The following is a 25,725-nucleotide window of genomic DNA, read 5'->3' on the forward strand; positions in this document are numbered from 1 at the left end:
AAATGACCTACCGTATGTTGACTGATTTCAAACAAGAATGTCAACCAAGCTCAGTTTAAGTAAGTCATACTTAAAACTGGAAGAGTCATTAACATATAAACTGTGGAAAAAATAATAAATTGTTAGGCTAACTATGAACTGGAACATGTCTCTGACCAAGGTTACACATGCTATTTGTCATCAGTTTCAGCTGTTGTACTGAACAAAGCAAAGCTTCAGGTACACTGAATATTTGCTATTATTGATAACGCTCTGTAGTTCGGATCAGAGAAAACCAGCCACCAATCAGAGGGCCCATCCTGGATGTCCTGTGTTAAATCATGCTGGGATCTGGCTACTTCCCGGGCTCAGCACAGGCCCTCACGAAGGACCCGACACAAAATGGTTTAAATACTGCATCATTTTGCAAGGGAGCATGGATAATTTCAACATGTTATTTAATGTCTTTAAGCAGAAAACTGTATTTTCCAAAGTCATTGTCATTTGGTGCTATAAGATGATCTTTTCTGGCTTTGGCAAGTTTCATCAAAAGGAATTCCCTACGCTCCTTCCACTCTTTGAGCTCATGCTCCCCGTGTGCCAGCTTACACAAGTCGTCCTCTGTGCACGTGCCTTTGAGGAATCTGAAGCAAAAGAGGTCCAGTATTAATGATAAAAGTTCCAGAATCAAACTGGCAACCAGCGCAGTGACAGTTCTGCAGCCAACGTTAAACTCACCTCTCACAAACTTTGAAAGTGCCAGTAGGGAATCGGTACTGCCAGCAGTTCTGATCGTCCTCGGAGTTGAAAACTCTCTCTTTGTGTTTCTCTGAGGTGATGTGCTGCTGCCACTGCTTCTCACTGTTGCAGTTTTTACCACACAGCCAACAATGGTTGCCAGCCTGCAAAAACAAAAGTCCGACTTTAATGATTACTTAGAAAATAAACTCAAAGCTAGGGCTGGGGGTAAACGATTATTTTTAAAACGATTATTCTGACGATTATTTTATCGAATAGTCGACTATTCTAATGACTATTTAGAAAATTAATCTAATGATTATTTTTCTATTGCACAATTAACAAAAACCAGAAAATCTCAAATAAATTCCTCAAAAAAATTGATAAATTCTTACTGTAAAAGAATAAACACTACAGGCCTTCCATTTTGTATAACACTGCTTTTATTGTGTTGGTTTTCTGGTGACGTGTAGAACCTGGGAGTGCAGGCTGCTGCCTGAGAGGTGGTAGAAGATGGAGTGTCTCCATGCTGCTTTGTTTTGGTCACTTATGTGCGTGAGGCGAGTGGTCTTACATTTTTAACTAAACCGAAAACCCACAACACTCTAAATGTAATAAAAGGGAGATCTGCACCACAAAAAAGATGAACTCTAAACCAAAACGTAACAGCTTATCCCAACGCAAGAAGCTGTTAGCGAAGATGCTAACAGTAGCTTTACCAACGTTAAGTTCAAGTTACCAAGTTTAAATAAACCAAAAACACCCAGCAGCAAACAGACCAGCACGGAGGAGAGACTGCTACCACCAAAACAGCTCTCCTCATGTCTGAAAGAAGCTCCTTAATGAAGGGAGAAGCGCTCCCGGTGATTTTCTACATCTGCGACAGAGACGGAGCAGCGCACATCTGACCCCGGAAGTTGTTGTCCGTTGCCGGGAGACGAAGGGGCAAAACAGGAAAATAATCTAGTAGTGGACGGACGTTGTTCCGGGTCTTCGGTATTTGGCGGAGATGTTAGTGAAGGCGGAGAAGAGGGCGAACCAAAGGAAAAACAGGCAGATTCCTCCTCTATTTACAAACTCCTGGGGATGCAACAAGTGGGCGCGGTGCGTCGACTTCCGGATCTGACGTCGACAAATTTTTAGAATCGAGCCGTCGACTTCGTCGAGGCTTCGCTACAGCCCTACTCAAAGCTCCTTCAACATCTATGAAATAAGTTCACGAGTCACAGGAATTCATTATTGCTGTGATGCATGAAGAGAGAGATGTTGCCCTAAATAGAACAAGGTAAAGGTGGAAATTCCTAAAACAATCATTTAAGGTCACCTCTCAGACAGAAAAGTTCATCTAATGCAGTTTAAACAGGATGTGTGTTTAAATAAGCAGGAGAAGCTTCCTCACTCACCACTTCCTCAGCGTAGTCGGTTGGCATGTGGATCTGTTTGCCATTCTCCCTGACCGAGTTACTGGACATCTCCTCACCCCAGCCGGGCTTCTGAGACAGCAGCCACTGCTCGTAAAGCTGATCCATATCTGGAACTGAAGAAAAGCTTTAAATGAGCATGCTGCCAGATGACTACAAACTTCCCACTGACGAAACCCAATCAAGAAGCAAAAGTCTCGACAACACTCACTGTTGTGCTCCTTCATGTAGGTCCAAAGGTCTCTTTCTTCCACACTGTGAGCAAATGTGCAATTCCCAATGTATTGACACTTCTTGCTGGCTGTCACATGCATGCAAATCTGAAACAGACCGAGAAACATTTGGTTCCTATTCCTTGCTGCGAGTTGTAGGCAGGAACACGGAACAGATGTTCCATGTTATTTGGCTGCCGATGGATGTGAAAATGTTGGACACGTACCTCGAACTGAGATGGGATGGGTTTTTTGGTAGGAAGTGGTCTTACGGTTGTCCACTTTTTCCTTTCATGGGAACTTACAAGCACCACTCGCCTGTCTTTTGCCCACCTATGCGAGGTAAACCAGACTGGTGAGACTTCACTTACTTTGAGCCATTTTACACTCTAAAAGCCATCTAACTACTTACGTGTGTCTAGCCTTGGCTGTGCAATACTTCTTATTTTTGTCAGCTTCACTTAGTTGGCCATTTCTCCAGCACTGGCCACAAACAAACATCATCTTCAGATTTGGAGGACCAAACCTTCTCTGGGCGATAGGAAACTGTTGACGTAGTTTGAAATTAAAATTGGAACTTGGCGCAGCGAATAAGAGTAACCATCCGAGAGGCAGAAAGCTCATTACCAGTCCCAGACACAAAAGCCAGCTTTAACCACAACAGGAATACTTTTGGAAATACGAGCAACTCTCAAATGTAACGCAGGCATGGTCTTTACCTGGACTCCCTGCAGTGATGCTGTTGCATTCCAATACTTCTTTGCTTCCTGAACAATACTTTCATGAGTGATACCTGCAGAAAGGAGCTAGTTATTTTTGTCAGAATAAAGCATTTAAGAAAAATCGGCGTTCATATGCACGGCTATTTCAGCCGCCTCACCGAGCTCGTGCTGCATCATCCAGACTTTCAGCTCGATGAGGCTGTGGGCGTAGAAACAGTCGTCTTCTCTCACGCAGCCATAGCGGACTTCGTGGCGACAAAGATCCAGCTGGCTGTGAGGACTCAAGGGTCTGATTTTGGAATAGCGAACTGTATTCTCCTTCAAAATGTGGACTAGGCACCTCAAACACACACACACACACACACACAAACCGAGGTCACAATCTGGCTCAGCTCACACACAAATTACATTTATATTTATATACACATAAGATTTTGGCCGACTCACTTGTGATCCTCAAAGTTATGCTTCGTCACTGGATGAGAGCAAAGCGAAGGGTCATCTTTGTTGGTTTTACTGATGATTCTGGGTTTGTGGTCGAAGCACACCTGCAGAACAGACGAGTTCAGGGAATGACTCCGATCCAAGTGTGCAATGGTTATTAATACTGCCACAAACTAGTCTCTGCAGTAGTAACATCTATTATTATTTAGTAATACTGGAATTAAGACACGCATCCTACATTTTCTAAATAAGATCAGCAGAACAGCTACTTGTTATAAAGATGCAAAATGATTACAGCAGTTTTAAATAAATTAACATTTTATTTAAGCAACAATTTACAAAAACCTGTGTGGGAAAATCGGTCGGTTACTGTTTCTGCCTGGCCGCCCTCGGCTAACAGGCATCACCATGAATAAAGCTAGGCTGTAGGTAACATCTGCCCTTCGACTAAAGACCTAAACACGTTTCATTTGAAACCGACCATTAGAGAGGTGCAACTTCTTATGTAGGTCATTTATAGGTAAATATGCAGGCTGGTGTGGTAATGACGGCTAACTGATTACACACAGTTGTTAATTATTAAAGAAGAACCATGGTGTAATCTGGGCATCCCTCTGACGTCCATCAGACACATCTCACTTTCATCGTCTCCTGGTTGCTGGAGGTCGAAACAACTTAAGGAAATCTGATGCAGCAATGAAATATTTACTGTTGACCTCAAATAATAAACAGATTTTATCATCCGTCTCTGAAGGTTTTATTGAGAATGCAGCAAAACTGTTTTCTACTTCCTAAACAATAAAGCATCAGTTAAAAATAGAAGTAGAAACTTGCCGTTGTTCATGCACTGATGTGGTATTATCGTTTTATCATAATCGCCACACAGGAAACCGTTCTAACAAGCATCCTGACATCTCAGAGCTGCACTCCAGTCCGTTGAAAAAGCCCCACATCTGTAGTGAAGAAGCCCTCATCTTATTTTAACTACGACACTCATCCCCAGCTGATGCAGAGAACCAGTCAGACTCTCTCTACATCACTACTAATGTAAAGCATGTGATAATTTCTCTGCAGGACCTGATTATTGTAATTCACTGTAGGCTGGTATTAGTCCATCATCTCTTTCATGTTTGCAGCTGGTTAAGAATGCTGTCACCAGATGTTTAACATCTTCTATGAGGTGTGATCGCATCACACTCATCCTTTCTGCACTGATTAGGCTCCCAGTTAGTCTTGGAATTGATTTTAAGACCCGTTTACTGGTTTTTAACACAATACATGGCCAGGGTCCATCAGATTTCAAGGTCTCACAACAGCTCACTACGGTCTGAGGGTGAAAACCTGGTGATCCTAGGATGATGCTGGTGTCTAGAGAAGATCAAGCTTTTACTGTGGTGGCTCCTAAATTGTGGAACCATCTTCCCCTTCATATTATGGCGCTTTCACATTAGCAACAACATGGTCGAGGGTTTGGTGGGGCTGGACGGCGTGAGTTCAGTCTCGCACAGGCGCTGTAGTGCTCACATATAAATCAGAGGGACTTCTCAGGAATGGAGAAATCCCAGAGCCTGTGGGCGGTGTTTAAAATGCTCAGGAAAGTCTGTGGTGTCCTCCATATTACGGTAAACTAAGGTGGGCATGAGCTGTGCTGCTTTTGGAGACTCTATAACACATTATTTTATTAATTTGCTGTGTGTGTCCTCATAATCTTGTTACACACACACACACACTGCTTTCTCCCCTGAGCAGCTGTCTGCTAACCGGCGCAAGAGCCCTGATACAGAGGGCCTGCACGCATGTCGGTCACCTCGATCCCAGTCTGACCGCTGGGGGAAAGGTCTGAAAAAAAAAGAGTCGCCTCGGAACTGAAAATGCAAATCTGATCTGTGTGTGAAACTAAATTCTGGTCACGGGAAAAAAGAAAGAAAGACAATGTAAGACAGGCTACCTCAGTGGCTAAGTTTAAGATCTTTTTAAAAACTCCTTTATATTTACTTCATCTCTAGTTAAAGTAGTTTTTGCTCATTGTTTTGTGGACTGTACCATTTTGGTGCTATTTCGATGTTTTATTATGTTACTTTGTGCAGCGCGTTGATCAACGCAAGCTGTGCAAATGCACCATATAAATAAAGTTGAGTTGAATTAGCCCTTTGAAGCAGGACAGCAAACCAACTAGAGCCCTTTTCAGATAGACATTCTGGAATGTGTGTGGACAATTGAATCCGGTTTTTAACCGGAACTGTTTTCAGACACACCACTTTTGTACCGGAACTTGTCCTTTCGGCTGCCTTCACACAGCAGGGAAAAGTTCCAGATGTCTGAGGGGGGGGTCGGACTTATGTTAAGCATAATTCTGCGCACACAAAGACACATAAGAGACCTGGATGATGAAGCTCAATGGTTAAAGGAATCACTGAAGCGGTGTGAAGCGCTCCGTCGCGCACCTAGGCGGTACCGTAGGAGGCGAGCTGCCATGGTTCGTCGCATGCTACAGGAGCGAGCTATCTAGGTGCGCACAGGGTCCCCCGGTCCCCTCCTCCTCCCCCTCCTCCCTGTCCGGAACTCGACCTCACCAGTCTGAAGCAGCCACCTTGTCCATAACAAGTCCGGACCTGTTACTAGGGGCGTCGTCCGGTTAAATTACGGAAAACGTTATCCGGATGTTTGTATTCAGACACAAAGGTCTTACGGACAGAGTCCGGAACATTTCTGTTTTTCATGGCCTGTCTGAAGGGGGCGTAAGGTTGGTTTATGATTGACGCGTCCGTCAGGTCCGCACGGCTCTGTGCGGAAAAGTTGCGTCATTTTGGGTCATTTTAACAACCACGCGCCTCCGCACGGCTCAAAATTTCCGCAACGCGCACCTTGGAAAATTTTCTAACCACGCGGACGGTCGGACGCGGAAAAACATGGCGGACCGGCAAGAACTAGTATGGCAGAGGTTTGTAAATACAGACATTTGTATGATTCAGCTCTCAGAGATCGCCGGGATCAACATGTTGTTAATAATTCTTGGAGCGAAATAGCTCGCACTGTCAGAAAAAACGAGGACGCTGTTAAAAATGCTGAAATGACATGTTGTAAACAGTCATTTCTACTTCTACTATGGTGTAGTGTTGGATGCATGCTGTAGAGCTCCATGCTGCCCCCTACAGTTTGGGAGAATGTTGGCTTACCGCAGAGACGAGCCGCACAAACCATAAACGCTGCGAGTTGTGAAGCGCGTTCCATCCGCGAGCCGCATCACCGCGCGGAAAGTGAATGCGTCAAGCATAAACCAAGCTTTAGGTGTATGTTCTCAATCTATGCATCAGCATCTTATAAGTAAAACCTAACCGGTAAAAATATTAAACAACTTAATAACGGGATATATAATAATTAGTACGACGGTGGCGTCCATAAAACACTCACCCCACAGAGAAACATGAAAATTCCACGGTGCTCCTGTAAGATCTTGGGGACAGTCAGCCTGATGTTGGAGTTTGGCCCAAAAGGATCGAAAAGCAGTTCTCTGGAGATAAATCCTTTCCGCTCCAGAGTCCAAACATCAATTTCCTCCTGGCAGTATGCAAATGTGCAGTGACCAGGGTAAAGGCACTCTTTTCCAACAGCCACCTCTGAAACAGGTACAGTCACACTTTAGTATTCACTCTTAGTGCTACCATGGCTCACAGAAAAGGAACAAAGTGATAGTAAAATCTGCTCTTCTGCAGCAGAACGAGGCATCCAACCAGGATGGATGGTGACGAACTAACATGAAATCAACATTTAATTTTAGCTATTTAAGAAGAAACTAGCATCCTTCATAGCTCTACAAAACAGTCCCCCCGGGATTTTGTCGTGTTGCGATTGCAGATTCAGCAAATCCTTGCAAGTTTTGCAATGTTATCCAATCAGCACAACTTCAACACATGTTTGACCAATCACAGTGCTTCTTCTTGTCTACGTATACATGACATCATCAGGCACACTTCCTGTTTCTTCATGAGTGAAATATGTTGCCTTTGCCAACAAAAATTACTGCACCCTAATTACCCCATTCTCTACATGTAAGAGGCAGTAAATTATTTTGTACACCATGCAACATTGTTGTTGAACACAAATGCACGTCACCGATTGACAAACATTTTTTTGCCGCAAAACAAACGGAGAGTCTCCGAAACACGGGAGCACACGAGACAAATTGTCGAGTCTTTAACACCCAGATCTGATGCAAGTGCTGAAAGAATTACGGTAAATTTGATCTAATAATTATTTGATATTTTGTTTTTAACTATGCTGACTACATGACAGAAATTAATACGCTTCCAAGTGCAAGTAAGTGGTGAAGTAAGATGCACACACATAGTATAAACCCATGGTACAGACTATAGAAAAGATTAAAAGGAAGGGGAAAGTTATATTAAACTGAAACTATTTATTGTAAAATATGCATTTTTGTAGGAGGAATATTAAATTAATAACAGCATTTTAACTTGAAACTGCTTTTGTTTCTACCTCTTCCACCACATATGTGTGAAGATTGGGTGGCTACTTGCACAGCAGTTAATATTTCACGCCATTTTTAATCTGTCCTGTCCTGGCCGTTGTAGCAGACAGAAGGGTTGATCTGGGTGCTATAATACGCCAGAAGAGTTGCGCAGTAGCCTTTATTATGTTTGTGGCATGTTAGACCGCACTTGCTTACGCACCACTTACGATCACTTTTTAAATTATTTAACTACTTAGGTTATTTATTTATTTAATGTATTCTTTCTTTATACGTGCTTTTTAAACAGTTTTTAACCATGATTTATGATCAAAAATATTTTAATATCTATATAACTTTTTATATTCTCATTTTAGCTCTTTTGAATTTATATTTTAACCTTAATTTAACCTTTTTCCAGTGCTTCATCTGTGGGAGCCCTCTGCCCCGGCGGCAGGCGGCTGTGGTGGCCTGGATGCTTTCCAGGTGTGCCTAGGTGGAGGTGGGGGTCTCTGCCCTCCCTGCCCTGGGTGCCCTGTGTCAGTGCCTCGGCTGCTGCTGTGGATCTGCTGCTGCCGGGGTGGATGGCTCCCCTGATGGTGTTTCCTTATCCTTATCTTAGCGGGTCTGGCTCATCTGATCTCAGTCAATCGTGTTTTTTTACCATGGGGAAGGGGGCATGTATGTGTGTGTGTGTGTGTGCCGGAGGATGAGTGTCGTGAAGGGTTTTTTATTGTCAGACTGTTTTTAAAATTCTGGGGATGGGAGGGAATGTGGGTATGCGGGGCCTTTTTAATTTGTTAAGCACTTTGAGTTGCATGTATTGTAGGATAAAGTGCTATATAAATAAAAGTTGATTGATTGACCAGAGTAGACAGGAAGGGATCAAAGAGAGACATACAACAGAAACAGGCAAAGAGAGGGACAACAGAGCAAAACAACACAAAACAGTGGGGTCGTCGTAATACAAAATCTACAAGATTCAATGGAAAAAGAACTGTTAAGAGGTTATTGTCCTTATTTGTAGTAGCATGAAGTTTTGCACGTGTGTGTCTATATCTTATAGAATATGTTCATGTGTGTTTATGTGGTTACCTAAATGTGCAAGTCTAAGCTATGTGTTTGAAAGAGTTTTGCTTACTTTTTTAAAAATTTTGTGTATGTGATGAGGGAGGGGCTGCCCGAGTCTGAGGCCAGGCACTTCCCTGCAGCTGATAGCCACCAGCAGATGTGCACCGATAGGCCAGCCCACAGGCAGACAGAGGATGTCAGGGCACCAGCCCCCAGCCAAAGCCCAGCACACTGTCTCCCCCACTGATACAGACCAGCCCAGAGTGAGACAACGCCATGCTCCATGGACCCACCCCAACACCCGGCAACCACTGAGCCGTGCCCCCAACCCATAGGCATGGTGAGGATGGTAGCTGGAGAGGGTACCCGTGGCCATGAATATTAGGGCACCAAGTAGCCCCCATTCTGGGAGCAGCCCCCATGGCAGCAGGCAGACCAAGGTGCCCCAGATCCCAAGCCAACAGCCAGCCACCCACCATGCCCCAACACAAGCCAGGCTCTATCGGATCATACCCCAGCCCGTACCCACACCCATCCCAACAACACATTAAAATATAGCACTTTCTAAAAGTGACCACCCAGCAATGAGAAGATTCTTGAAGGAAAAGGTAAAACTTGAAGTGTGTTCTGCTGGATGGTGTTTTTCCAGTGCACTTATTACAATAAACATGTTGGAATTTTATACTTTTACATGTTTAATGGATTTTTCAATACAATTTTCAACTGATTTAGTTAAATTAAAGAGAATCAGACATAAAAACACTGAAACTTATGTTGCAACTTTTCGCAAAATCCTGGAAGGACTGACAAAAGAGGAGGAGGATACAAATAAAAAAGGTTTACAAGTTACCTTTGCAAACGTAATACGGTCCAACATATTGGGTTTTTGTTGGTCTGGGTCGGATCAGTTTCCACATCTTGTCAGGTGAGTGTTTCATTCTGCCAAGTAATACATCCTTTTTGCATTTATGATCTTCAGTATGAAGAGTGTAATCTAACACTCCAGGCCCTGCAAGAATTTAAAACACTTTACAACAAGAAAAAGGACTCCAGTCCAAAAGAAAAGCAGCACCCTGATTCATCTGGCACCGGGTCAGACTCCACAATGACAAAAAACACTGATCTTAAAAGCATTGCCACAACAAATTGTAGTACTACACCAGCCACTTAACAAATATGACAACAGCAGTAATTATTCAGAATTGAATTTAAACAAAAATCTAAAATCCGGTTGTTTATCTTTATTCGGCAGACCAGGGTATCTGCAGGTTTAAGGGAGCCAAATTTAAGACTTTTTAAGACCTTTTTTAAGGCCACTTTGACCAAATTTAAGCTATTTTAAAAATTAAATTTAAGCTATAATTTCCAGCTATTGCCTGGAGCCGGTGCTAACCACGTCGTGAACGTGGGATTAGCCATCCAGTTACCATTAAACTTGCACTTCCCCATGGCGCAAGCTCCTACTAGCTTAACCAGCTAATGTGCTCATCTAAAAATAGCCCCCTTTCACAACCAACTGAATGTGTACGGTTCCGCTTACGCCAACATCGTACACAAAAAATGCTGAACACTAACTAGAAATTCACAAAAATTTCTATAGAAATAAAATAATCTTGTTTATTGGGTCGTTGGTAATTTAAGACCTTTGGAAACTGGATTTAAGGATTATTTGTCATTTTTACGGATTTTCAAGGCCTTAAATTTGGAAAAGCAAATTTAAGACTTTTTAAGACTTTTTAAGGACCCGCGGATACCCTGGCAGACGCTTTAATCCAAAGCGACGTGCAACTGCGAACCTATAAGGCATGTTGTGATCTGTGGGGGAAACCGGAGTACCCGGAGGAAACCCACACATGCACGGGGAGAACATGCAACGCCACGCAGAAAGGCCGCAGCAGAGTTTCGAACCGGCAACCTTCTTGCTGCGAGGCAACAGTGCTAACAACTGCGCCAACATGCAACCTATGATGTTTCTGGTCCCGAGTCGTTTTCCCCTTCAGAAAAAAAACCCTACCAGTGCTGTAGGTTAAGAGTTAACACGACTGTTATAGTTTAGCAATGCAACCCCACACAAGATCAAAGAGTAGCCATGAAAAGGTCTTTACATCTAGGCCTAAAGGACCCGAGAGCTCACAGGTCCGCCCTACTTCCTGCCAACTCCACAAGCAGACCTCACCTGTTTTGACGTGGCACATCGAGCAGGCCTGTTTGAATTCATGAGTTTCAGCTAAGGGGTTCTTTGCTAAATCCACAGCAGCAGGAAGGTCCTTTACCTCGGGCATACCCACTGCCATCCCCATTGGTGCATCATTGTTGTTGAGCTGTTTAAAACAATGCAATGCTATAAGAGACTGGAATAAAATGATGGCATCTCAACAACGCTGATGAAGAAAAGCGATTACCTGTGGAATGAAGGGACCAGGAGCATAATCTGAAGATTAAAGAAGAAAAATGATCAGTTTTGTCTGCACAAACGCTGATTTAAACCAGAGAAAAACACAAAATTTTAGAGAACACGTCAAGTAACGCACCTGATTTATAGTCTGATATGGAGAGACTATCGAGGGAGTCCAGGGGTGAGGAAAGGGAGTCAAAAGTGTCCATACCAAAATATGTACTCGACCCAGACTTGTTATAAAGAGGCGGCAGAGTTACAGTGTACTGCTGGGTACTGCTGTGCAGAAATGGGTTTATGTCCGGTGGCAACAGGAATGGGTTTGACAAAGAACTACCCGAGGAAATACTGGTGGGTAAAGGGAGGGGCCCCTTCACCGTAGGAATGACCTGAGGGAAGACACAAACAGGTTATAAAAACATCTCCTCTGGCATTTATTACATATCAGTAAAGATCTGTACCAGGCTTGGTTCAGGGCCAGCTTGGTCCAGAAGATCGTCTAGGTCGTCCCCAATTAGGTCTGTATCAAAATCTTGACTGGGTTCAAGAATGGGATGAGACTTGCCAGTTCGACACCCGTTTACAAACGTGTGCACAGAAAGAGGAACTGAAGTGGGCGCAGAAACGGGCAAAGAGACAGACTCGAAGCCCGGAGGCTCCGATGGGGCTACGGATAAGATACTGTTGCTAGAAGGAAGTTCATCAACCACCAAGTCTTTCAAAGGTGGATGTAGCGCTAACGGGGGTTTGATTGGAGCTGGACCTGGGGGTAAAACACTGCTATCCTGGGAAAATGGAGGCACGTCTAAAAACACAAAGAAGCACAAGATGACTCATCCACGTCCCACCTCCTCCTCAGAGTCGAATCAACGCTTGTTAAACAAATCTCACCAATTTCTATATCTTCAACTGAAGCAGAGTCATGAGAAAACTGAAAATGGAAAATGGACCGAGATTAGTTGAGATGTCGTTTTTACATGATTCTAAAGGTGTGGCTAATGATGCTCACTTTGTCACATGATGCATCTTGATAGTTAGATCCCCGCAAAACATTCAAGGCAGGCTGTTAAAAGAATAAAGATAAAAACTCTTAACAAGGTTTGAACATTTCGCACTGAATGAATCCAAATGTCAGAAAGTCTCACAGTTAAACGTGTCGAAACATCAACTCAAAGGTGCTGAACTAGTTTTCAGGCAAAAGTAAGCAATGGCACTCGGTCAGATATCTGTGTGTGTGTGTGTGTGTTGTTTATACACACATACCTTACTTCTTACGTAAGCTTTACGGATTTTCAACCCCAAAATTTTGGCAAGGTCCTGAGTCAACTGAGTGACGTTGGAATCCTAAAAAAAACAAAGAAGCGTCAGAAAATCTTTGTGCAGTTTTTTTTATTTCTAGGAGCAACCAGCCACTTCTTGATGTGCTTTCCTGGTGAAAATCTTAATTACAACATTGATTCTGTTTTGTTGGATGGGTTTATAAAAACCTGTAAAAAAAAAATATCAAAAGAATTTATTGAAAAAGTGTTTTTACATTTATGTTGGACTGAGTCTTAATTGCATGGAGAATCTAAACGGGCAGGGGAGTCGGCATGATGGCTCAGTGGAGTGTTCCCATGTGACTGCAGGTAATCTGATGCTTCTTCCCTTAGCTTTAGTGTGGAAAGTGAGCAGAAATGCATCCTTACCCGAGGCACAGCAAGAGAGCATTTGGCAACAGCCTCATAGGCCTCTTGATGTCTCCCCATCTCTTTCAAGGCTTTTGCTTTCCTGTACAGTGCTTTGTGGTTCCCCTCATTTAACTGGAGAGCCTTTTCACAGTCTTCTAGTGCTTGGTCATACAATCCCTGTGAACAGAAACAAAAATATGAAGCCTACCTTAATGTTGCAGGGACAGCAAGCAAAGCTCTATTTTCTTCCCAAATTGGCTTTATGTGTTCAGCTGCTGGAGTTGGGTGTGTTCAGCTCTGACAACAATTAAGTGTTTCACTGGCCTGTTGTGGAACTCAATGTAAACATGAAAGAAATCTCCTCCAAAGCATTTCTTTTGCCTAAATGAAAGACGTCAGTGTGACAAACACCAAAACTATCTCACCAAAGGGAGCGGCAGATGGATTCACAGAAAAAAAAAGGTTCATCTCAGCAAATTTGTGCTGATTTACCACAGATGACATGATCTTTACTTGGGCTTAAGTGCATTTCATTAGAACCAAATCAAATGGTCACTTCCCAAGGGTCCTGAGCTTTGAATTTACTTTTTTTTTGTGTGTCTTTATCCTCGTTTGTCATTTGCCAGGAAGATGGATGATCAAAATTGCCCAAAACAGCAAGTTTTACAAACTGTTGCAAAACTAAAAAATGTTGTGTATTAATTAGGAAACTAAAGACGAGATAAAAAAGATCTCATAATGTTCGTTAGTACTGAAGGTAAGTGGATCTCCTTACCGGCGTCAGTCACTCGTCATGCTAAAGTCTGCTACACGCCCTCAGGCTGAACAACAACAGTGCACCAGTGTTGACGTATGAAAATGCAGTTGCATACATACACCCCTCTATTTATTTGACATGAATGAATCAGAATAAGCATACAAATAAGTGAAAAGCCTCCAGTGGTTAATGTCTATAAATAATCAGCATTTAACAGAACGATCCAACAGGTCACAATAAATGTTTGTCATCTTTCTTAAAATACACTCTGTTCAGTGAAAAGGAGAGGAAGTGAAATTAAACAGTCGGTGTGGCAGATCCCACCTACTCACCGGAACTATGCTGAGGTACGCAGCAGCTCGATTTGCATACAGTTTTTCCAGTAAACCAGTGGGAATACAGATGTCTTCTGAGTCTGCGTAATCTGCTATACTCAGTGCTTCGGTGTACATCTCTATGGATTTTGTCCATTCCCCTTCTTTAAACACGTCATTCCCCTCTCCAAACAGATTACACACAAGGTCCTTTATGAACACCTGGGCAGTGAGAATCAATCAGAAAAGTGTAGGTTATGTATTTATATGCCAGTAGAGCTGGCTGCCTACCGCTCAGCCTCCTCTGAAACCCAGTCTTTTCATTAGACCAACACACGTTGATGGAAGAGAAAAGGCGATACACCCACACTGAATTTAAAATGCTTACCTCATACTGCTCTTGGCTTCCAGGAAATGGAAGGGTTGATCTAAAAGTGAAATAAAAAAAACACACCTGCATGAAAATGAGTAGGTTTGGTTGGAGTTTAGACCTTAATTACTTCTCATTTGGTCCAAAGCCTTTAAAATGGTTCAACTCTTAGTTAAACCAGCCCCCCCCCCCCCGGGTTTAAAACATGAAAATAATTGTAAACACTCGCTGACCAACATGGTTCATCTAAGCAACGTAAAAGACTCACAGATGATGTAACTGTCAAACACCTGATGCAGGCCAGACTTCTCAGGCCATTTCCTCTACAAACCAAATAAAAGGTGGTGACCTTACACATAAATAGGGAAACGCTGCCCCTTCATGCTGAAATCAGGCTCAGCTGCAAGCCTTCTGTGCACACTGGAATTTGGAAATGTGACATTTTAATTAAAGCTGACTGAGCTCTTCTGCAAATCAGTGAAAACAAACTCAGGACGGAGAAATCCAATAATGCACCTAAGATGAACACAACCTAATCACACACTGAAGTTATGAGACAACAGCTACATCTAAGTTCATCTACTTTCCCACATGTTGCTGCTTCTCTATCACCAGTTCCAGGTTCAGCTAAAGGTCTTCTGGGTCACAAATACATGGTGTCGTGTACTAGCTAGCTACGTGACCGACAATGATAATGATAAATGACCCGCACTTGTAGAGCGCCTCTCAGAGTATCAATCAATCAATCAAAGCTTTATTTATAAAGCGCCTTCCGCAACCCTGTCAGGAAGCCCAAGGCGCTGAAGTAAGGACTCCAAAGCGCTTTACACTACAGTGTATCATTCATCCATTCACACACACATTCACACACTGGTGGGGATGAGCTACAGTGTAGCCACAGCTGTTCTGAGGCGCACTGACAGAGGCGAGGCTGCCGAGCACAGGCGCCGCCGGTCCCTCCGACCACCACCAGCAGGCAAGGTGGGTTAAGTGTCTTGCCCAAGGACACAACAGCAGGATTCTCTGTCCGGAGCCGGGATCGAACCTGCAACCTTCCGATTACTGGACAACCCGCTCAATTGAGCTACTGCCGCCCAATGACACACTTAAGTTAAATGTGACAACATTGTTTTCAAAATAAAGAGCCCTATCAAACGAGAGGAAGTGCCACATCACTGTGCTGTACAGATCAGTCTAGAACAACGTGTGAACAAACCTCTAGCCTCTGGTGATCCATGAAAACAAAGCACAGATATCCCACATCACAGAAAGGCAAGCAAAGAAAAAGCCACTAATCAGCTGCTTCACAGCTGATCCGAACAATCACGGTGCAACCAGAATGTTGTTGAAGCAAATGGGCTGTGATGCATTTTTCCCCTTTTAATAATTACTGTATCATTTTATTTTATACTATGGAGCAGGACAGTGAGATATCAAAGTCTCGCTACAGCTAGATTCACAAAACCTGCAAGCAAAATTCAAACCAAAAGCACAAACCCTTTTAAAATCTTTATTCTGTGTTCTTTTTAAAACATTATATAAACCGAAGCATCACTGGAGGGTGGATGCATGTATACATGCAGAGACTTTTCTCATATGAATTTAATTGGAAGCCCCAGATTTTAGAGAGAACAACTGATATGGGGTTTTCCATTGCTCACATAGAGGTCATGGTCATTTTCAGGGACAAACTGAGTACCTAAGTACTCAGAAAGGCCCGGTAGAGTAGCTGAGAGAAGCGTGTGGTCAACCCGTGCTGATTGGTTGTAACTCAGAATGGAATGACGTAAGCAGACGTTGTCCAAAACAACCAGCATTAGTAAAATCCTAAGAGTTGCTAATGCAGCTGAATGAAAGCACAAGCAAATAAGCACCGATGCTTTAAAATAGCTATTAGTAAACACCCAACAACCAAAAACGCTGCAGAAATCCCACAACGACGTAATCCACAAGGCTTTGTTGTCTTTGAATGCCACGTTTTATATCACACAACAGCTCTCTGTCCTTCAGTGGATTAAATTATGCTGCATTTTATTGGCGGACTGAGACATCCAAGATGTAAAACAGAACGCCCCCGTAGGTCATTAATTCCCTCTGCAGTAAGAGTTTATAACTCCTCAGTTTAACTGGTAGTGGCATTATCCTGCTACACAATAATATCAGTGCCTGTCCAATACCTGCATGCACATTTTTATATTTGCGGCCTTTACGCCGTTTCTTCTTGGAAATTTAATTTTCTATTTTATTCATTCTTTAGTAGCTGAAGGTTACAATAATAGCCTACTGCCTTTGTATATTTACCTGTATTATATTATTCCTTTTCTTTAAGTCTATGTGCTGCTTTAACAAGTGAATTTCCCCATTGTGGGGAAACCTGTGATGTGCAATAACAGTGATTAATATTGCAATGATGATATGAACTGCAACAAACAAATCCTTAACTCTAGAACAAAAATAAATAAATAAATAAATTAATTAAAAAAAATTTAAAGGACAAAAAAAATAAATTATAAAAGTGGGAAAAGAAAAATGGTGATCAAAAGATGTGAGGGAAAGGAAAAGAAAAATGAACAAGAAAGGGCAATCAGTAGGTCCTGGGAAAAGCAGAATCAGCAGAAGAAAGCTAATTCTGTTGTTTGCTAAATTAAGTGCCATCCACCACCCGATTGGCCAAATGGGAGAAGAGCTCCATTTGATTTGTCAAAAACTCCATGATTCCATCAGATTGACTAAATGCATTTTGTGTGGCAAACATTTGAGCTGACCATTCAATGAGTTTTTTTTTTACTGCTCTTGGTGATATGCGTAGTTAGAGTTGACAAAGCTCCTTGGATGAGAAGCGAAAAGTCTTCAAGAAACCAAAGAAGTCCAGTTGCCTTCATTTGAACCCTTTGGATTACCGTGACCTGGATGATGGAGAACCTTCACCAGCATATTTAACGAGTGTGTTTACATACGTCAATTATCTTGTTACATCAGGTTCCTTTAATAGCGGAAAAGTGCACTCACATACAGGAAACAATCCAGTTGATAAACAAATATCCCAAATATAATGTAAAACAACTGACAATGCGCTGTAGAGATTATTATCACATTTCCTTTTATTTGAACTATGTTTTTTATTAGAATTAGCAAGTAATTGCAATGCAAAAACAAGATCAAATATCTTGGGTTTGATGCATCAAGTGTGATGTCAAGTAGAAGTTGTTTGTTTTCAACAACCACGAGGGATCTTTTTGAGTTTAGGCATGAACATTTATGAGATAATCTACACTTACTGAATGAACTCAAGGCCTTTCTGAATCTCCTGCCAGCGACTCCGTCTGTCCCGAAACACTCCGGACATAACTGTGTTTCAGTATCCTCTCCTCAGACTGCACCTGAAATCAAACAGCATTATCCAGACTTTTAAAAAGCTTAACGCGTTTAAGTACTTTTTTTTTATTCATCATCATAATCATCATCAGCAGCAGCAGCACCAGGCTGCCTCACTGTTTCGGTAATGAGTCCATTACTCATGTCAAGTCACTATTTGTGAGCACCCAGAGGCTTCGCCCTGTGATCCTCTCCCGCTTCCTTGTTTAAGAATGACGACACATTTTGAAGTTCCGGAAATGGGGATTAAAGCGATGTTCGATAGCTCAAATGAAATAGAAATAACTGGTTTATCATAAATAACCATTATATATTATATCTGCATGATCACCCTTTACATCTATATATATATCAATATTTTTAGTTTACAACTGTAAAATGAAAACTATGTACTCGAGGGAAAACGTAAGACTTAGCATCAAAAAGAAAAGTCTGTTTACCGGGCACAGAAACTGCTGTATTCACCACCGTGTTTGCCTTTGTTTCTGTTTTCTTATCTTGGACAAAGTCTCAACATAAACCTTTTATTGAAAACAAAGCGTTGTTTATTAGAACTGGGTCAGGCTGTAGTCGTGATGCCACCGTAGTTTACAGCACCGGTCAAAAAATAAATAAAAAGATCTGTCACAACTACTAAAAGCCGTATTTACCCACAGTTATCACTGAATTGTCTCTTTTATCATTTCCTTTAACGTTCCTAGAGTGATTTAAGATAGCTGAAGGAGGATTTCGGTAGCGCATTTGCCGGTGGTGCCAGCTTTAGGCAGTTAGACCTGACTCTACAAAATCCATTAATTTCGATCACAATCAGACCCAAACGATTGCGTGTAGTCAAAAATTCTGGGCTATCAATGAAAATGCGAGCCCCGTTCTAAAAACTTACAGCTGTCCGATAATAGGCATACAACATTTAGCGCACGTGTGTAACCCGCGGACAGGCACCAACGACTACTCGTCAGCCATCGGTATCTCTCGCTAGCAAACTTAGCATTTTTACACAGCCTTAAAATACGTCTGAAGATAATTGATTGCTTCTCTTCCCAAACACAAAGACAGATCTAATCAGTAAGAAGGCGTACGGTGTAAGTTTTCATAAAGTAGTCGGGACCTAACAAAGCATCGGCACGTCCAAGTTAACTTGTTCCTCAACGCAAACAATAGCGAGTGTTAGACGTTAGCTCCTGGCTGAGAAAATTAATCAACCTATTACTGAATAACAACTGCTTTAGACACTTACATGAATGGGTCCTAATTCCAAACAACCCTTAACTCTGTATGTAATAGAGGGGAAATGTTTTTTTCCTTTGAGCTAACAAGAAATTAGCTGGTTGTGTCGATGAAGGCCGTCCTCCTTTGCTGTTGCTTCTTCTTCGTGAGTTGTTAAGGAGAGCGATCGCCTACTTCCGTGCTCGTTTGCCCTCTACTGGCGACTGTTGAACACGAGTAGAAATCTCGACTTTATACAATAAAACAATGACATTACATGATTTTTTAAAGACATATTTCTATCTTCAAGTTTTCACAGTTCTATAAAATATGATTTCTGAGTTTTTTTAAACCATTGCACATTTTTATCAAGGCATTTTTGGGTTGTTTTCCCCTAAAGCAGAGATGTCCATACTTTTCAAAGCGAGGGCCAACAAATGACATGTTTGAAGTCAATGGGGTCCGCAAGAATGTGATTTTCATAAATAAAAAAATATGTAAAAAAGTTCTATTTATTTTTTAAATGTATACTCTTTGAAATGAATCTAAAAAAGGCTTCTAAGTAATAATCTGAACATGACATGTTAGAAAGTGGCGATCTATATCAACATCCTATTGGAGAGACAAAACTCACCATTCTAGAAATTGAAGTGGAGGCCGTACAAAATCGCTGGAAATGGCCCCCAGGCCGCTCACTGGACATGCCTGCCCTAATGTAAGTGAAAAGCTGCCTAACTTGAAAGTCTTTGAAATATTGGACCTCTCTTTTTATAACTGTACAATAAATCAATTAAATGTCAGACTTGAACTTTATGCTTGTTTGTTTTTTATTTTCAGTATAAATGTCTCTAAAGGCAGATCAGTGGTTTTTAAGAGTCAACATTACAACAAGTTAAAACACTTAGCTAAGAGATGAAGTTAAATGTGTACATATTGTGCGTGTTTTCTTCCTGTTTCAGTGAAAGCATGCTCATATTTGTGTCAACAACAGAAAGGAAAATGAAAACATCTGATTAAGATTAAGCAACTTTTGCAACATTCTTGTCTCAACTTTGTTCTTTCCTAGAACAGAACTGGCTTTATGTGTCATTCCCCACAAATGTATCATCCTGTTGGAAAAACTAAAAGACTTGAACATTGTCAAGAATCGGAGTTTACGATTTCTCCATTTGTGTCGCGTTTCCAGCAGGTGAACAAAGAAGTGTCTGTTGTCCTCCAGAACCTTCCTAGGTGGAGATTTACATTGGCATATTCCTTGTCCTTTTAAAACCAACAGTACTCATCTTTGTTTGTCCAGGTTCAAGATGAGGCTACTGTTCCAATGCTTTGCCACAACATGGAAAATGTTCTTGCTTGTAAAAACCCAACTGGAGGAAAACCTGAAGAGTGAGCTCCAGTTAAATCATGAAGCCACAACTGATGCAGATCCTTGCTTTTGTCTGTTTTTAAAGTATAAGAGGTTGGAGGTGTTGTGTGGAACTTGTGCTTCTTGTTTGACTTACAGAAACGGAATATTTCCTCTTTGGGAATGTTTTTATTTGATCAGATTTTCCAGCCTACAGAAATGTCTAATTCAAAACTGGTTGAAATTATTATTTATTGCAAATGATTGTAGGTCGGACCCAAAACTGAACTGTTAGCCTTTACTAACCTCAGCACGCACTCAAAAACAATCCTGCATAAGCTGCTAAAGGACTGTAAAGGAGAACTTTGCCATCGGGGAATTTGAACTTTGCATTAAAAAACATCACATCATTTTATTTATGTTTTAAATTACTGCTTGTTTTTGTGTGTACAGATGCAGGAACGTCTAAAAAAGATGAAAGAGCAATTTACAAATTCTAAAGGGTTTGAATGAATTTGACCAATCAGACGTCATTCATATGCATTACATAATTAACAAACATATCGAAAGTATAATAAATGATTAATTACAGGATAAACTCTTAAGTTGTCTGAAACCTGCCAGATGCCAACTTTGAGAAGTGCAAGTGAAGTTTATTCCTGCAGAGGGAGCCCAGTTTCACAAACACTGGATTAGCCTCTGGCCAATAGAGATCCTCAGGAGATTATTCCAACAGCCTCTAAAAAAAGCAGCTCCCACTTCTCGCTGCACTCAGACCATCAGCAACACTTGCTGGGAAGGGCTCAGCTGCCTGTTGCGTGCCGTGATGACACTTTTCCGAACACTCCTCCTCTTATCAGGTAAGTTGTTTCTGTTTGAAGTGGAAGCTCAGCTTGAGTGGCAGCAGGAGGAATGATTTGAAGGACACAGAGGGAGTCAGAGCAGGTAGGATTTTTCATTTTGATTAAAGACCGTCTCTGAGCTCTGGTAAAAAGACATAAGAGCAGACAGATTTTGGGATTTGACCCCGTGAATCCGTCTGCTTTTGCGGTCTTCTAGGTATCATTTTGTGATGTTCAAGCAGAGTGTTGATGAGACAGGAGGGTGTAGTCGGTCCATAGAGAGAACGTTGCTAAGAGGAGTCTCTGTGGGTTTAAGTGCTGCTACAATTAGAGTTCCTCAACAAAATCCATCACAGATTTGCACCTGAGTCTCCCGTGTGTGGAGAAAACCACGAAACTGACAAGTTTGTTCCTCCTCCTTTGTTGATAATTTCTTCTTCTTCAGTGGCTGCAGCTTCTGTGGCAGAGCAAATTTCCCCCCAGCGGAGGAAACGAGGGTTGCTTGAGCTGGCTGGAGCCATCAAATGCAGCACAGAGAGATCTGCTTTGGCTTATGTGATGTACGGATGCTACTGTGGTCTGGGAGGCCAAGGCTGGCCCAGAGACCAGGCCGACTGGTGAGGCAGCTGCCGTCATCTCACCCCAGATCTGGATGTTCACACTGCAGTTTACTTTTATTGCTGTAAAAAATACTTTTAACACCTGATTATAGTGTGTGCCAGAAAAGCAGGTAATCAGCAGATCTTATATATTAGCTACCCAGACATTATCCTTTCCAAAATGCATCATTCTCAGTGTTGGTTCACGGACGGTGCGCGCACGTAATTCCCTCCTTTTGGTTGTTTTCTCCTCTCCTCTGCCATCTGACTTCCAGACAGTTTCCGTTTCTGAAACCACAAATACGACACGATGAGTTGTGTCCACATTCAGCAGACTCACACGGTCCCAAAAGGATTTCAGAATAGGTCTGAAACTCCACACCCAAATCTTAATTACCATCTCCTTGTTTTCCATTCTCACCACAAGACATCTCACCCACTTAAACCCAGTCGACTGCTAAATTATCTGCTGTGAAAAAGCGAGGCCGCGCTGTGGCATCCCACCCTCGTCTGCTGCTCTCCTGACCCAGGCCACTCCAGCAAAATTAATCACCTAGTTGTGCATTTCTCTGTGCTGTAGGTGTTGCCACAAGCACGACTGCTGTTATGGAGATGCAGAACGCCTCGGCTGCCAAACCAAAACAGCTCAGTATCAGTGGACGTGTGAGGACAGGAAAGCTGAGTGTGGTAAAAATAAGTTTTCTCTTGACATTTGGAGCAAAAAGCATCAGCTGTCCTTCTGAAATCATTCATTCAAGAACACATGCAAGCACGCTGCTTTCTTAGGAGCCCAGAATATTCTAAAGAATCTGGTTCGTGGAAATTTTAACACAATTTTTGACTTTTTTTTAAACTTCTAATCAAGAAAGAAAGCAAACAATTTTAAGTTAAAGGCGTGAAACTATTTTTTAATGACAAAGATTCCTCCTTTTTGTTTTTCTTTCCAGATGACTTGGAGGACAAATGTGAAAAGTTTCTGTGCAAGTGTGACAGAGAGGCAGCCAAGTGTTTGAGAAAGGCACCTTACATCCAGAAATACGCCTTATGGCCAGACTTCATGTGTGGCTCGGAGCATCCAACATGTAACATTTACTGACACAATAAAACCATTTTTTATGTCTTGTGTGCCTTTTTGGTCATGCAAAAAACAAAAACTGGTGACTACGTGCATGTTAATCAGCTTATTTTTTTATCATCTTGAGTTTTAAAATAGATATAAGATAAATGGTGTCTGATATGCCAATCAGATTACTGAGAAACTTAGTCAAATCTCTGCTGGAGGGTTCAGTTTTAATCAAAAAGCAACAATCAGAGTGCTACTTTTAAAATGTGCTGCTGATGGGCAGAGCAGAGCAGAGCCCGAGGTGTTTTTGAACTGATTTAATTATTTACTTTGCTGGAATTTGAAAAAAGCCAGAGTCTGCAGCAACACGACCTCAGCAGCAGCTACTTTGAAGGGACAAAAACACTCATTTGAGTGTGTCTAACCGCTGAACCTCTTATTTTTAACTACGTATCTCCAAAAGAAAGAAATCCAGGTCTAGCTTTTTTAAGGAAATGAACAGCCATGTTACATTTACTCTGTTGTCAGATCTAAATAATAATTAAAAACTCTCTTAGCTGGCGTCAGAGAGGAAGATACTTGAGTCTATAGAAGCCCCAGGTGTTGCCCTGTTTACCTCCATTGGTCGTGTTGTTGCTGAACCACCAGGTTTCTTTTGTTGCTTTGGTTCTAGTTTTATTTGATTTTTTGAACAGCTGCTTTTAAATCTTCTCCAAGTGTATTCCAGCTAAGCAGATTTCATCACTTCTCCTTCAGTTCGTATAAACGTGTGTCTTCCTGCTGTGACTTGATGCCAAACGTTTAAGATTAAAGAGTCAAAGGAACAAACTGTTTGATCTAGCAAGGCATCTCTTAAAGGTGCATTATGTAGAAACGAGGTATAAATTACATCATGTGGTAAAATTTGGTTACTGCAACCACTTTAAACAACTCTGGAGCCTTTTGTCATCCGTTGTCAAATTACAATACAGTAGTTGGCTCTGCAGTGTTAGCTCACAGGAGAGACGGCACCCCCACGCTCACTGATGGGAAACAGTAATTATGTCCTTCCTTCCTTTGTTTTGAAAGGACAAAAACTGACAATCCAGCAGCCAGGTGGTTACGAAGTCGGTTTCAGTATAACCTTCCTTCCAAAAGGACTGAAACATTAGACTCTTAGGTCTGTAAAATTCTCACTATATTCTTACATACTGCACCTTTAAATTCCCCACATGTAATATTTATTTTTCTGCAGCAAGTCCTGTGTTTGATGAAATGCCGACCACAGATCCTGCAAACACATGACATTGTTGCTTTAGAAGGAGCAGAGTCACTAATTGATGCTTGAAAAGCTTACAGAAGATGTAAACTTTGTACTTTTATACTAACTTTCTCCCTTGCTGGGAGAAAAACAGGTTTCCGAACCTTTTTGAAATATTGTCAGCATAAATAAAAAAGCAAACTATTTGATTAAATCTTGCCACCATCACCTAACCCTTAAGGAGAATTCGAAACAGCATATTTTGCTTTTACTTAATGTTTCTTATCATTTTCTCTCTCAGCAAAGCTTTCTGCTGATTTAACACTACATCTTGTGAAAGAGTAAAACTTTTTAGAAGAGACCCGATAATTAATTTTCCAAATATTTGGACACCCAGTCATTCCCGCAAAGTGCAAGTGTGTGTCGTTGCGCTTGCTGTACTATCATTTATTAGAATTGACAGAATTCATCAGGAAGAGCAGCCATTCTGAACTGGCTCCTAAGTGCTCAACATGAAGGCATCCATCAAAAACACACCCAGCAAATCCTCTTGAGGCAGGAAAACAATGATAAGTAAACTCGTTACACATCTTGAACATATAATTCAGACTCACTCTCAATATTTACACAATTGATAAAGAAAGAAAGCTGTTTGCATCGGCCAAGCCATAAAAATCACAGCCTTGGTACCTTCTGGAACACGAATGTAAACGCCTTTGGCAATCCAACGATCGGTCAGTATAAAGAAGTTTTTTGTTTCCCTATAACGACAAATAGACCACTAATGTTTGTCCTATTTTATTTTTTTTAGATTGAACATTTTGGATGTTATTTGTGTTTTGCAAACTCTTTTCAGTTGTTTCTTTGCATCATCGTGTTCTGCTTTACAGAGATGGACTCTGTGAATGATGATGGAACTGTATGTTACCCAGGAAACTGAAAAGGTCTGCTTGATCAGTGCCAGCAGATAATGAATGAAATAAAGCCTGTTATCATTCTCCTGTGACAGTAGAATATCTCACAAATTTAGATTAGATTGAATCTGAGTGGGGGTTTTATACCAGGGCTTTTGTACCTCTGTGAATAAAAGATAAGTCTGAATTAAAGCAAGAACATCTTTTATGACATTACATAATGGATGTCTGTGAAGATGACACGTACTTTACTCTCCTGTCATACAAAAGGCACGGACGGGGTTCGAACCCGCGATCTTCGGTTTACGAGACCGACGCCTTACCACTTGGCCACCGCGCCTGCGCCATCAATTGTCACTATCATTTTTATTAAACACAAGAATATCCCTTCTCTCACGTGAGGTTTTTGATATTAGAAAACCTAAAAATACACTCGCTTCGTTCAAACTTGTCATGACACGCTTACTGTGTAGCGGTTTGATCTGGGTACCGCAGCGTAACGACGGCGGACTCCTAAGTATGGGACTGATGAGATGCAGATTTGAGACAATAGACATTAAAATGCATGTGCTGTTGTATT

At 41.7% G+C, this 25,725-nt stretch overlaps 2 protein-coding genes and 1 non-coding gene across 3 annotated transcripts; 1 reads left to right on the forward strand and 2 right to left on the reverse strand.

The window, feature by feature from the left end:
• Positions 1-420: 420 nt before the first annotated feature.
• Positions 421-19,310, reverse strand: zc3h7a (zinc finger CCCH-type containing 7A). The gene is made up of 23 exons (XM_015948603.3): positions 19,174-19,310; positions 17,840-17,941; positions 14,580-14,619; positions 14,210-14,413; positions 13,139-13,297; positions 12,714-12,794; positions 12,460-12,513; positions 12,342-12,381; positions 11,912-12,255; positions 11,587-11,839; positions 11,458-11,486; positions 11,232-11,376; positions 9,906-10,064; positions 6,928-7,133; positions 3,520-3,620; positions 3,231-3,412; positions 3,070-3,143; positions 2,763-2,896; positions 2,578-2,683; positions 2,350-2,458; positions 2,121-2,254; positions 718-881; positions 421-623 (listed from the first exon to the last, which is right to left on the reverse strand). Exons 2-23 carry the CDS (start codon positions 17,905-17,907, stop codon positions 434-436), a joined length of 2,976 nt encoding a protein of 991 aa, XP_015804089.1. The 5' UTR covers positions 17,908-17,941; positions 19,174-19,310; the 3' UTR covers positions 421-433.
• Positions 19,311-21,138: 1,828 nt separating this feature from the next.
• Positions 21,139-23,046, forward strand: pla2g10 (phospholipase A2 group X). The gene is made up of 4 exons (XM_015948608.3): positions 21,139-21,347; positions 21,775-21,946; positions 22,509-22,615; positions 22,876-23,046. The coding sequence occupies exons 1-4, from the start codon at positions 21,314-21,316 to the stop codon at positions 23,022-23,024; spliced, it is 462 nt and encodes a 153-aa protein (XP_015804094.3). The 5' UTR covers positions 21,139-21,313; the 3' UTR covers positions 23,025-23,046.
• Positions 23,047-25,413: 2,367 nt separating this feature from the next.
• On the reverse strand, positions 25,414-25,485 carry trnat-cgu (transfer RNA threonine (anticodon CGU)). The gene has a single exon. It is a non-coding gene; the product is annotated as a tRNA-Thr (tRNA).
• Positions 25,486-25,725: the final 240 nt, after the last annotated feature.

This window comes from Nothobranchius furzeri, chromosome 5 (genome assembly GCF_043380555.1).
Source record: "Nothobranchius furzeri strain GRZ-AD chromosome 5, NfurGRZ-RIMD1, whole genome shotgun sequence".
Classification (NCBI taxonomy): domain Eukaryota; kingdom Metazoa; phylum Chordata; class Actinopteri; order Cyprinodontiformes; family Nothobranchiidae; genus Nothobranchius; species Nothobranchius furzeri.